The sequence below is a fragment of the Dama dama genome, chromosome 12, assembly GCF_033118175.1.
Source record: "Dama dama isolate Ldn47 chromosome 12, ASM3311817v1, whole genome shotgun sequence".
NCBI lineage: Eukaryota > Metazoa > Chordata > Mammalia > Artiodactyla > Cervidae > Dama > Dama dama.
In genome coordinates this window covers 80,746,852-80,758,619 of record NC_083692.1, presented here as the reverse complement: position 1 = coordinate 80,758,619, position 11,768 = coordinate 80,746,852, and the positions used below count along the sequence as shown (strand labels likewise).

Sequence of the window (11,768 nt, the reverse complement as noted above, 5' to 3'; positions counted from 1 at the left end):
GGAAGAGAAGGAAAGGGGCGGGGCTGAGGGGGGCGGGCCTGGACGTCGGGAGCGAAAGCGAAAGCCCAGGCGGCGAACTGGGGGACCGGAGATCTAGCAGCAACTGGAGCAGCATGGCCAAGCCTTGTGGGGTGCGCCTGAGCGGGGAAGCCCGCAAACAGGTAACGGGGGACCGGGAGGCCAGGAAGGGGCTGGGGAGCCCCTCTGAATGGAGGCCAAGCTGGGTGCTCCGGGGAACGAGGCCGTGCCAGAGAAATCTCCCAACCTCTCTAAGTGCTTTCACTTCTGCCCCGGGAGATTACAGATACCTGCTCTCTGGACTATCTCTGCGCTGAGCATAGGCTTCCAGGGAAATCTGGCTTGTGGTGCGGAAGAATTGAGCCAAGTTGGAGGGCATCCCATTGAGGGTGGGATCTTACTCTGGACAACTGAGACCCTTAACCGACATCCGGGTACTGCTCTCTGTGCAGGTGGATGTCTTCAGGCAAAATCTTTTCCAGGAGGTAAGTACGTCTTCAGGATTCAAGCGATTTAACCCAGAATCTAAGGCCAATACTTGAGGGTTGCAACTTCTCAGACTGATCCCCAAACCCACCCTCGCCCCGTGCCCTACTTTATCAAACCTCCACCCAAGATAAGCTCTTAATTATTGATCTCTACTTTTACTTTGACCTCTCTTAAAACCTTCTTCAGTTCCCTCACTTCCTCTCCCCTTTTTTGGTGTGGAGGGAAAAGCCATGGCCCCAAAGTACGAATGAATACCACAATTCTAACCTCGGTTCTGCTGCATCCCAGCTTGGGCAAGTCCCTTCACTTTTCAGGGCTTCAGTTCCCTCATTTGTAAGTGTTAGAATCAGTGATTTCTAAAGGCCCTTCCAGTCCCACTTCTCAGACGTCTCACTGAATGCTTTCTGTGATTCTGACCCTTGCAATATAACCCACAGGCCGAGGAATTCCTCTACAGATTCTTGCCTCAGAAAATCATATACCTTAATCAGCTCTTGCAAGTAAGTAGTGTGAACTCCTCTTGCCCCATCCCATTGCCTCTCTCCTCTTCATCCACTCTCTCTAGCTAACAACTGCATTCTGAATGCAGAGTACAGTTGCACGTGGTAGACATTAGAATAACATGAAGCCTGAGCCTAGGTTCCGAGGCAGAGGGTGGGTGTGATGTGTAAAGGGAAGGCTTGACCCAGGCCGAGGGGGAAGAGGCTGGGCAGCCCCTGACAGTGAGCTCTGTGCAGGAGGACTCCTTCAATGTGACTGACCTGAATTCTCTCCGGGCCCCACTGGACATCCCTATTCCAGACCCCCCACCCAAGGATGATGAGGTGAGGTGCTCAGGGTGTAGGGCTCTGGCTATAAATGCAGTGTAAATGATGGCCCTCCAACCTCCATGACTTTTCTAAAACTACGTCCCCTCTTTTTCCCTTAGATGGAAACAGATAAGCAGGAGAAGAAAGAAGGTAAGAGAGGAAGAGGTGGCTAGGGAAAGGGAAATGGCACATTGACTGTTGGATGAGAAAGGATCTAAATCCCCTCTTTCTCACAGTCCCTAAGTGCGGCTTTCTCCCTGGGAATGAGAAGATTCTGGCCTTGCTTGCCCTGGTTAAGCCAGAAGTCTGGACTCTCAAAGAAAAATGCATTCTGGTAAGCCTGGGAACTGGGGGACATAGAAAAGACAAGCAAGGCCAGGCCCTAAGAGATTCAAGTCCTTCATTCAGGAACCTATTCCCAAAATAGGAAGCTTCCTTCTGTGTTTGTGTTTAGATACCTTTTGTTTATCACAATGGGGATCACATCCCCAAATCAGATGGTGCTGTGTCCACCTCCATAACCTCTGAGCCTACTGCTGTACCAGATATGCAGCACAGGCGCTCTGATATAGTGAGCCGGTTTAAGAACGTAGGCCCTAGAGGGAGACTGCCTTGGTTCGAATCCTGACTCTATCACTTACCTAACTGGTTACTTTAAGTAAGTCACTTAGACATCCTGTGACTCAGTTTTTTCATCTGTTGAGTGGGTACAATAAGAATATTTACCTTGAAAGCTTGTTGTGAAGATTAAATGAGATATATAATACATAGCACAGTGCCTGGCATATAATACGTACTCAGTTAAATATAGGTTTATTAGGAAGTAGCAGTAACAAGAACAGAGTTTGTTGAATGATTCCTACATGATATCTTTTAATGTAGGTGATCACATGGATCCAGCACCTGATCCCCAAAATTGAGGACGGAAATGACTTTGGGGTGGCAATCCAGGTAAGAAAGGGTATGTCAGGATGCTGAGAGCAGGGAGAGACTTGGAGAGTAAGGGACGGGAGCTGGACATGACCTGGAAGAAGGTGGGAGATAGTGAGCAAAGGAGGGAGGAGATAAAGTGTTTTCTTTGCCTCCCATCTCTTTTATCACCACAGGAAAAGGTGTTGGAGAGGGTAAATGCAGTCAAGACCAAAGTGGAAGCCTTCCAGACAACTATTTCCAAGTGAGAACAGTTGGAGGGCTAGTATGGGAGTCTGCAGGGGCGTTTATTTGGGACTCCCAAAGCTGAGCATGCCCATTCGGATGAAGTGGGGCTTTGGGAAGGGTCTGAGGGAGTAGCTCTCTCTCTCTGAATAGTCATTCCTGTGGTTATTCCTCTTGCTTCTGGCAGGTACTTCTCAGAACGTGGGGATGCTGTGGCCAAGGCCTCTAAGGAGACCCATGTAGTAAGTACATAGTCTACCAGCCTTTTAGCTGAGGCTGGCTGGGGTGGGGGCGGGGGAGGAAGTGGGGATAGAGGTCCTCTTTGTCTTGTTTATGACCTTTCCAATGTGGAGTATATTAAGCCCAGGAAAACTGATTTGGGCTTCACAAACCTTGACTCCTTTCTCTGATTCTGTGGGAATCCCATTTCTTGGCCGAGAAGGGGCTCATTCCTCAAGTTACCTATTCCCTATATGAGGAAACCAGACTAGTGTCCCACCTTCCTATGGGGCTTACTCAGCTTTGCTTCCCACATCCCAGATGGATTACCGGGCCCTGGTGCACGAACGAGACGAGGCAGTCTATGGGGAGCTCAGGGCCATGGTGCTGGACCTGAGGGCCTTCTATGTGAGTCTGGAGTAAGCCCTTAAGGGAGGTGGATGAGGGAGGCAGGGGAAAGGCCAAGAAACTGACTGTACCCTCTGGCCTTCTTCCAGGCTGAGCTTTACCATATTATCAGCAGCAACCTGGAGAAAATTGTCAACCCAAAGGGTGAAGAGAAGCCATCTATGTACTGAGCCCAGGGTTAGGAGGGAAATAAATGACCTATACTTTGTGTAGATAACCTCTGGTGTGTGTCATTCATTCAAAAAAAAAACATGTACTGTCGTCACCTAGGCTTCTCTTGTGGCTCAGATGGTAAAGAATCTGCCTGCATTGTGGGAGACCCAGGTTTGATCCCTGGGTCAGGAAGATCCCCTGGAGAAGGAAATGGCAATCCACTCCAGTATTCTTACAGTAGCCTCAAGACTTCTCCATCCATACATCATCGATGATAAAACATCTAGGTTAATGGTGAAAAGATTCTCCACAGTGAGAGACACACAGAGAGGTTCACAGAGTTACATGGAGAAGAGAAGAGGGAGGAAGGAGATAGAGGTGACCAGGAGAAGAGGGGGGATCAAAAGGGGAGAGAGCAATCTAGCCAGTAATCAATTCCCTATTTGCTCTCCACAGTCTGGAACACTCAGAGAGGTTCACGGAGTTACACGAAGAGAAGAGGGAGGAAGGAGATAGAGGTGACCAGGAGAGGAGGGAGAGTCAAAAGGAGAGAGACCAATCTAGCCAGTAATCAGTTCCCTAAGTGTTCTCCACAGCCCGGAATACCCAAAGAGATTCACAGAGTTAAGTAGAGAAGGGGGAGGGAGGAGACAGAGGCGACCAGGGGGATAAAAAGGAGAGTCAGAAGGGGAGAGAGCAATCAAGCCAATAATCACACTCCTAGGTAAAAATGGGTACTGAAGATTGGATTCTTAAAGGTACAAAATTGATAACAAATACCAAAAAGCAAAGATTAAAAATCTAGAGTAGAAGTTAGACTCTCAGAAATACAATATTAAAAAAAAAAAATCACAACAATTATAAAAAATATATATGAAATTTGCTTTAAAAATATGGTCTTTTTTTGCAAGGTAATAGTAGTTTTTAAAAATGAAAATTAAAGGAGTAATAACTTAAATATTTTTTAAATTAAAAAATGATAATAGTAAAATATATCTAGGAATTTCTCTGGAGCTGTTGAGGGCAGTGTGGGGTCAGTTCAGTTTCAGATAGTTCCTTGATCCAGTTTATACTTCTTCTCAAGGTCTATAGGCCCCTTCCAATGTAGTCAATGCTAACTACCGGGTTTTAATCTGTTGCACTTGTCACTTCCAAAGCGATTCCCTCTTATTTTGGCTTTCTCTGTTTGCAAGTCTCTTCAGTGTCTGATTTCTGCCCTGATGCAAGCGGGCTGCTGCTGGTGCTGCTGCTGCTAAGTTGCTTCAGTCGTGTCTGACTCTGTGCGACCCCATAGATGGCAGCCCACCAGGCTCCCCCGTCCCTGGGATTCTCCAGGAAAGAACACAAGTGGGTTGCCATTTCCTTCTCCAATGCATGAAAGTGAAAAGTGAAGTCGTTCAGTCATGTCTGACTCTTAGTGACCCCATGGACTGCAGCCCACCAGGCTCCTCTGTCCATGGGATTTTCCAGGCAAGAGTACTGGAGTGGGTGCCATTGCCTTCTCTGATGCAAGGGGGTGAAGGTGGTCATTTATTTAGGCTCACTTGTTCAATTGTGCTGCGGGGAGGGAGGAACACTGCAAATAAATATCACTGGACTGTGTGGGGTGTGCTCGCAGTGTCTGGGCCACACTGGCTTTGCCCCTTCTCACAGTGTGTGTGCTTTCCCCGTCTACACTGCTCAGGCTCCAGGTTGCTCTGCAGGGGAACTGTCTAAAGTGGGCCCTGGGTTGCATGCACTTTCCAGGTCTAAGCCGCTCAGGTTCAGGTTCTCGGGTACTCCACAAAGGCACAGACGCAGTTGGGCCTGCATTTTGTGCCCTTCCCAGGTCCGACCAGCTCAGGCGACCAGGTGCTTGAGGAGCACAACACTCCAATATTCTTGCCTAGAGAGTTCCATGGACAGAGGAGTCTGGTGGGCTACAGTCCATGGGGTCACAGAGAGTCAGACACGACTGAGAATTAACACTTTTACTTTCAAGTGTCACCTGTGTCCAGACACTAAATGTGAATGTGGTGATAGGAAAGGGAGGGGTGCCAGGAAGACAAAGATGAATTAGAGATCCATCCTATTCTTAGGAAGTCATCCTAAAGAACAGGGTGGGGGCTGTTACATGCCATGACAGCCATGAAAATAACCTGTATTTGGGACTTTCGTAAGATCATTTCCATCTGGAGGTCTCTTGAGTGCTTCCTGGGAGAGATGGCATTTGGGCAGAGCCCTTATAGGAATAATCAGGCTTTGGAAGGCTCTGTGGCTGAGGTCAGGGAATGAAGGAACAACCCATGTCATCAGCTCAGGGCAAGCCCAGAGGGAGAATGAGGTTTTACTGGAAAAATTATGGGTAGATGTTTGGGCTTCTCAAGGGTTGGGAGGGTAAAAAAACACTCCCAAGGCATTAAGGCAAAGGAAATTATACCACAGGACATTATGGGAATGATAGGTCAATAAAATTCTTTTTGACCTTTACCCTCCTCCATTCTGCAATTACTTCCCTGAGGAAACCAAAGGCCAGATAACCTGAAGTGCGAAAGTAACACGGCTTAGTAACTGGCAGAACCACTCTAGAACACAGACCCACTAATTTGATAGTAGGAACCATGCTGTCCGCTATGTACCCACGTTCGAGAGTCCACGGCTCCGGCAGACTCGCGACTTGGGCGCGGGCTCCACCCAGAGGGCTCAACAGGGCCTGTGCGGACGGGAAGCAGAGGTAACAGACGCAGCCATCTTGCAATCAAGAACCGAAGTGGGATAGCCTAGCCAATCAGCCCGCGGGCAACTCTCTTTGGTTTTTCAGTCAAAGGCGGGGCAGGTTTGGATACTGCCGGTGACTGGGCAAAACGAGACCCTCCAAGCCTATCAAAGAGTACCATGTGGGCGTGACTCCAGAAGCCGCTGGGACTCGGAGCCCGGCTTCTGCGTGTGGGAGGCTGCGCCGCTTGGGGGCGGGAGAGGCGGAGCTCGGTGCTGCAACAGGCCGTTTCGGCCGCCTTCATTCCGGGCCAGGTGGGGGACGGGCTCCGGGCCGAGGTCGGCCTCAGCTGACTGGCTGCCTTCGAGTCGGGTCAGCGTCCCCGTCGAACCTAAGTGAGGGGGCACGGGGAAGGGCCCAGGAGCGCTCTGGGGCTCTGGAGGGGGCTTCGCGGACGCGAGCTGGGGCTCCGCTCGCTGGCCATGGGGGAGGTGGAGATCTCGGCCCGGGCCTACGTGAAGATGAGCCTGCACGCCGCCCGGTATCCGCACGCCGCTGTCAACGGGCTGTTGCTGGCGCCGGCGCCGCGATCGGGAGAATGCCTGTGCCTCACCGACTGTGTGCCCCTGTTCCACAGCCACCTGGCCCTGTCTGTCATGCTGGAGGTCGCACTCAACCAGGTGCCGCCGCCGGACGCCCACCGACCACCGCGAAATCCCCTAACACCCCTAGCCCAAGCCCATCCCTGGTCTCTTGGCAGTAATGCGCACCCACAGGGCGGGCGGCACGATTTAGTTACTGATGGCCCCTTTCCCATGGCAGGTGGATGTGTGGGGCGCGCAGGCCGGGCTGGTAGTGGCAGGGTACTACCATGCCAATGCAGCTTTGGACGACCAGAGGTGAGTGGGGTAGCCAGAGGCAGAAGGCTAAGGGTTACGGGGTGGGGGGGGTGTCAAGAGAACCTCTCTTGGTCATTCCTTCCATCTTCCCTTCATCCAAGGCTTAGGCACTGTAAAGCAGGCACTAGGCTGCGTACGCAGTGAGGAAATAGAAAGAAACATTTTTCTGGAGGAGCTAGGTGGGGGTGGGTAGGACAATATCAGGCTGACACCTGCTGTAACTGAGACCCCCCCCCACCCCCCACCCCGGCCCCAACAAGTGCTGAAAACAAAGGAAGCTCAACTGGAAACTTTCTTTAAAGGAAGTTTTTTTATGTATACAGTTCACCATTTAACGACACAGGCTTGAACTACCTGGGGCCACAAACAGGCAAAAATTTTTCACTGAATAAGTACTGCAGTACTACAGGACCCAAGGTTGGTTGAATTCTAATGTGGAATCCAGAACAGGGAAGGCCCACTGTAAAGTTATCTGCAGATTTTCAGCTGCTGGAGGCTCTGTGCCCCTAACCCCATCATTGTTCAAGGGTCAACTATATATAGAAAAAGCTATCTAATTATAATCAAGTATTCGGATCACACTCTACTGTTTTGTAATTTGATTTTCCCTCCTTAATAAATATCTGACATCTTTCCATCTCTACACTAATAGCTACCTTACCCTAACAGCTATATAGTACAAATATGGGTGTACCATAATTTATTTAATGCTTTACATTAAACATTGAGGTTGTTTCTATTTTTTTTTTGTTATTGTTGTTATTACAGACACTGTCCTATTAATACAGTAAATAATTTATAAGTAGAATTTCTGGGTCAGCGTATGTATAGTATACAATATAAGTTTGGAAGGTTATGCCAAATTACTCTCCAAAAAGACCATCTTAGATTTCCACTCTCACCAGCAGTGTCTGAGCACCTGTTTCCCACAGCACTCAAGCATCAGGCAGTCATGCATGAAGCATCAAGAAGGCCTGGCGCCCCCAGGCCAGATACAGGGAAAGGCCATCACCGAATCCACATCTTTGAGACCTGGGAGGCCCAGCTCAGATGGATGCAGTCCGCCCACAGTATGCTCCTCACACCTCTCATCTTCCCTCTACACAGCCCTGGGCCCCTGGCCTTGAAAATCGCTGGGCGGATTGCTGAATTCTTCCCTGATGCAGTACTTATTATGGTGAGGCTTGGGTTTCAGAGTGGGGAGTTGGAAAGAAAGTAGGAAGGGGGAACCCTTGAAACTCTCACCAGCCCTTCCTTGTCCACACAGTTGGATAATCAGAAACTGGTACCCCAGCCTCACGTGCCCCCTGTTATCGTCCTGGAGAACCATGGTCTCCGCTGGGTCCCCAAGGACAAGAACTTGTGAGTGCCCCACTTCTTCCAACTCTTCTTGGAAGCCCACAACTCCTGAGCCTCCTCTGTTGTTGGGTCCTTCTCTAGACCCTAACCTGGCCCCACTCCCGCTGAGTTTGACTGCCATGGGGGTTATTATTTCAGGGTGATGTGGAGGGACTGGGAAGAGTCACGACAGATGGTGGGAGCATTACTAGAGGGCCGGGCCCACCAGCACCTTGTGGACTTTGACTGCCACCTTGACGACATCCGAGAGGATTGGACCAACCAGCAGCTCAACGCCCAAATCACCCAGTGGGTTGGTCCCACAAATGGAAATACTTGAGCCAGGGCCAGAGGGGAGGCTCAGGATCCAATAAAGAGACTTGGGCTGTTGGGCAATGGTATGACTATATTTATTGTGCCTGGGAGGCAAGGTGAGGGAGAAACCAACAGGCAGAAGGTGGGGAAAGTCTGGAGTCCCCTGTAAAAGTCAGAAGGTCTCTGCTGGAGCCATCACAGAATGAGAGGAGGGTCTCAATAGATCATTCCCTTTGTTTCTCCCCTGGGCTTCTTGAGCTTCTCAAAGTTCTTCAGGATGATGTCATATAACACAGCCTATGGGGCCAGGGAGGAGTGGGAGTCAGCCACCAGCCCCCAGTGGCTCTGTACCCCATTTCTAGCCTTGTGGAGAGGTCAAACTTTGTAACCCTTCACCCCCAGCCCGCAGGGTCAGGGAGTGGGTGGCTTGGGAAAGCTGCCTCAGCCCACCCCCACCCTCGCCTCCTCACATAAGCATTGCGGATCTCCATGACCATCAGCCGGATATCCCGGTACTCTGCCTCATCCAGCTCGTGCACCAGTTGCCGATAATCACCCTACGGGAGACTCAGATCAGGCCTGACTTCAAGGGTGTCCCTCCTCTCTCGCACCCAGACTGAGGCCTCACCTACCACGTGGGGCTGCTTGGCTGCTTTGGTTACAGCATCACCGCGCTCAGAGAAATACCTGTGGGAAGTAGAAGAGTATGGAGCAGGAGGAGGAGGGAGCAGAGGCCTCAGTCTCTGCCAGAGGCAGAGCAGTGGGCGATGACTCACTTGGAAATTTGAGTGTGGAAGCCTTCCAGCTTGGTGTGAAGGGCAGTCATCAGCTCAAACACCTTCTCCTGGGGAAAGAAAGCAGAAGGGGAAGTAGAAAGCAGCAAGGACTGGAGAGAGAAGGATGGCAGAGGAGTGGGGCAGTGCTCTCACCTGGACAGCCACTCCAAAATTATTCCCATCCTCAATCCGAGGTATTTGCAGCTGCAACCAGGTGGTGACCTGGGAGGAGCGAATGACAATGAAGCCCCATTAGTCCCAAACCCAATTCCCAGTTTCCTGTCCTTTGTTTCCTTGCCCACAGTGAATGGGAGTGTGTCAGGTCTGTCCTGAATGCCATGGCCTGGAATTCTGGCTTTACTTGCTGTGCCTTCTCCCGCTAAGACCTGACAGGTGCCATGCCCAACTGGTAGGGACGAAGGAGGACAAAGGGTTTGACCTGAAGTGTGTGGATGGAAGTGGGAGGGCTCACCAGGTTGAGCTTCTCAATGACATCCTTGATCTCAGGCTTTACGCGCTGCAGGAGGACCACAATCTTCTCATTGCAGCTCACTGGGCCACATGGAGGACCTAGGAGGTGGGCACTGGGTCAATCACATGACTGGGACTGTGCCAGGCAAGGAAAAGGCATCCTTAGGAAGGAGCTCCTGGGAAGTGAGACACAAGTCCCTTCCACCATAGCAATACCTTTGTCTTCATCTTCCCCTTTCTTCTTTTCATCCTTGTCTTCCTTCTGCAGGGAAAGGGAGGCTCTTGGGAGTCAGGCCTGAGGCTGATTTTTCCCCAGGTTGGGTCCCTCCTCCCAGGTCTTCCCAGCTTGCCTCCTGCTGTTTCCTCCGCTCCTCCTTCTCTTTCTCCTTGACTGGATCAGGCACTGGGATGTCCAACGGGGCCTTCAGATTGCTCAGGTTGGCTTCATTGAGAGCTGGCTCCTGGTGCAGGGTGGGAGAAGGGCTGGAGGCAGGGGCAAGCTCTCGCCTCCTCACTCTCACAGCCCCTGAAGCTCTCCCTTTGGCCTCTACTCCCTAACCAGCCCCAGTACCTTTAAAAATGCATCCAACTCAGAAATCTTCTTGGGAAAATAGCTCCCGAGCAGGTTCTCTGTCTGTGTGTAGAGTAATGGTAAGGGAGGATGGGGTTCAGAATCAAATTCCCTTCCTAGGCAGTGAAGGAAGGGCGCCTCGCAAAGTAGGGCTGAGCAGCCGGCTTGGGGAGGGGTGGGGTGATGACCATGCAGGTCTTACCTTAGTACATAGGTCTTCACGGAACACATCCACCTGTGGGACACAGGCAACCCTTCAGACATCTGGCTTCATGACCAGTTTATTGGAGAACCCTTAGGGTTGCATGGGGTCTGACTTGGGGAGGGGGGCGGGATTTGGGGAATAACATTCCTGGAGGTGAAGGGCGAAGGGTTCAAGTGGGAACAGATCCCTCGGTGGGCAGTGGGAGGAGGGATGTAAGAGAGCTGCTGCGACTGGGGCAGGGTCGGAGTGCCCTGTGGAATGGGCGCGGGGCCTCCCACGGTGGCAGGGCAGGGCCCGATCCCCGTCTGTGTGTGGGCCTGGGCTCCGGGCCAGCAGATTTCCCTTCCACGCCAGGGCTCCGCTTCACCTCACCCCGCTGAACCTCGGCCGCCTCGCCTCTCCTCCCGCAGGCAGACCTGGCGGGGCTCCCCGGGCTCAGGTGCTCTGGGCAGGGGGCCCACGAGTGTTCGGATGACTGACCCCTACTCGAGGGGCTGGGGGGCGGGTCACGGACTCCTTCAGCCTCTCGGAGACACGCCTCCCTGATGGGCCCTTCCTCGACCCTGCAGCGCTCACCTTGGCTTGGGCTTCGGGCAGGACCCTGAGCGTGGCCATGGCCGGGGTAGGGGCCTAGCGCCGCACGCGGAGCGAGGAGTGGGCACGGGGAAGGGAAAGTGAAAGCAGCGCTCGCTCCCCGCACGGCCTTCCTGGGTAGTGGGAGTGGAGGTACTAGAGGAGGCGGGGACAGACCAGAGAGAGGCGAGGAGCTGAGAGCTGGGAGGCAGCCCAGCCGAGGCTCCCCCTAGAGTCGGAGAGGCGCCGTTTCTCCTCCCCGCATCCCATCGCTGCTGGCCTTTCGATTCCCCGCCCACGACTCCGCCCATCTGCCCCACCCTCCCCGCCCTGCCCTTGACGCCCCGCCTCCCCGGCCCCCCAGGCCGGGGCCCGCCTCTGGACTCCCCACCCCTCCCGCCCACTGCCCCAGACCTCGGGCTCTCTTCCCAGCGCCGCCTGGGACAGTGATTAGCTTTACCTGCCTCTCTTCTTTTCTGGGTGGTGAAGCAAGACTTGGCCTCCCTTCCTTTGCCCTGCCAGCGTGGACCCCTGGCTCCACGGGCATCGTCTGGCCTACTCTGGCATCATCCCATCACAGGACCCGGTCAGCTCTCTTAAGACGCTTGTGGACTCCATTCCTCTATAACCCACTCAGCACGCAGCAGCAGGTCCACCTTGCTCTTGCTGAAAAC

The 11,768-nt window shown here is 52.4% G+C and overlaps 3 protein-coding genes across 5 annotated transcripts; 2 read left to right on the top strand and 1 right to left on the bottom strand.

Annotated features, from left to right (window-relative positions):
* The first annotated feature begins 14 nt into the window (after nt 1-14).
* On the top strand, nt 15-3,327 carry PSME2 (proteasome activator subunit 2). Of its 2 annotated transcripts, XM_061157867.1 has the most exons (11): nt 15-161; nt 471-503; nt 945-1,007; nt 1,245-1,331; nt 1,436-1,466; nt 1,553-1,650; nt 2,199-2,267; nt 2,423-2,490; nt 2,659-2,713; nt 3,012-3,098; nt 3,188-3,327. In XM_061157867.1, exons 1-11 carry the CDS (start codon nt 114-116, stop codon nt 3,266-3,268), a joined length of 720 nt encoding a protein of 239 aa, XP_061013850.1. In that variant the 5' UTR covers nt 15-113; the 3' UTR covers nt 3,269-3,327. The 2 variants fall into 2 exon arrangements, with proteins under 2 accessions (XP_061013850.1, XP_061013851.1); XM_061157868.1 differs by lacking the exon at nt 945-1,007.
* Nucleotides 3,328-5,806: 2,479 nt separating this feature from the next.
* Nucleotides 5,807-8,576, top strand: EMC9 (ER membrane protein complex subunit 9). Of its 2 annotated transcripts, none has more exons than XM_061157844.1 (5): nt 5,807-6,626; nt 6,769-6,845; nt 7,953-8,022; nt 8,113-8,207; nt 8,343-8,576. In XM_061157844.1, exons 1-5 carry the CDS (start codon nt 6,429-6,431, stop codon nt 8,521-8,523), a joined length of 621 nt encoding a protein of 206 aa, XP_061013827.1. In that variant the 5' UTR covers nt 5,807-6,428; the 3' UTR covers nt 8,524-8,576. The 2 variants fall into 2 exon arrangements, with proteins under 2 accessions (XP_061013827.1, XP_061013828.1); XM_061157845.1 differs by having other exon boundaries at nt 6,490-6,626; nt 7,778-8,022.
* Nucleotides 8,570-11,735, bottom strand: PSME1 (proteasome activator subunit 1). Its single transcript, XM_061157843.1, has 12 exons — nt 11,555-11,735; nt 11,098-11,250; nt 10,519-10,551; nt 10,317-10,379; nt 10,096-10,206; nt 9,962-10,007; nt 9,747-9,844; nt 9,428-9,496; nt 9,275-9,342; nt 9,131-9,185; nt 8,969-9,055; nt 8,570-8,795 (listed from the first exon to the last, which is right to left on the bottom strand). Exons 2-12 carry the CDS (start codon nt 11,134-11,136, stop codon nt 8,715-8,717), a joined length of 750 nt encoding a protein of 249 aa, XP_061013826.1. The 5' UTR covers nt 11,137-11,250; nt 11,555-11,735; the 3' UTR covers nt 8,570-8,714.
* Between the last annotated feature and the right edge of the window lie 33 nt (nt 11,736-11,768).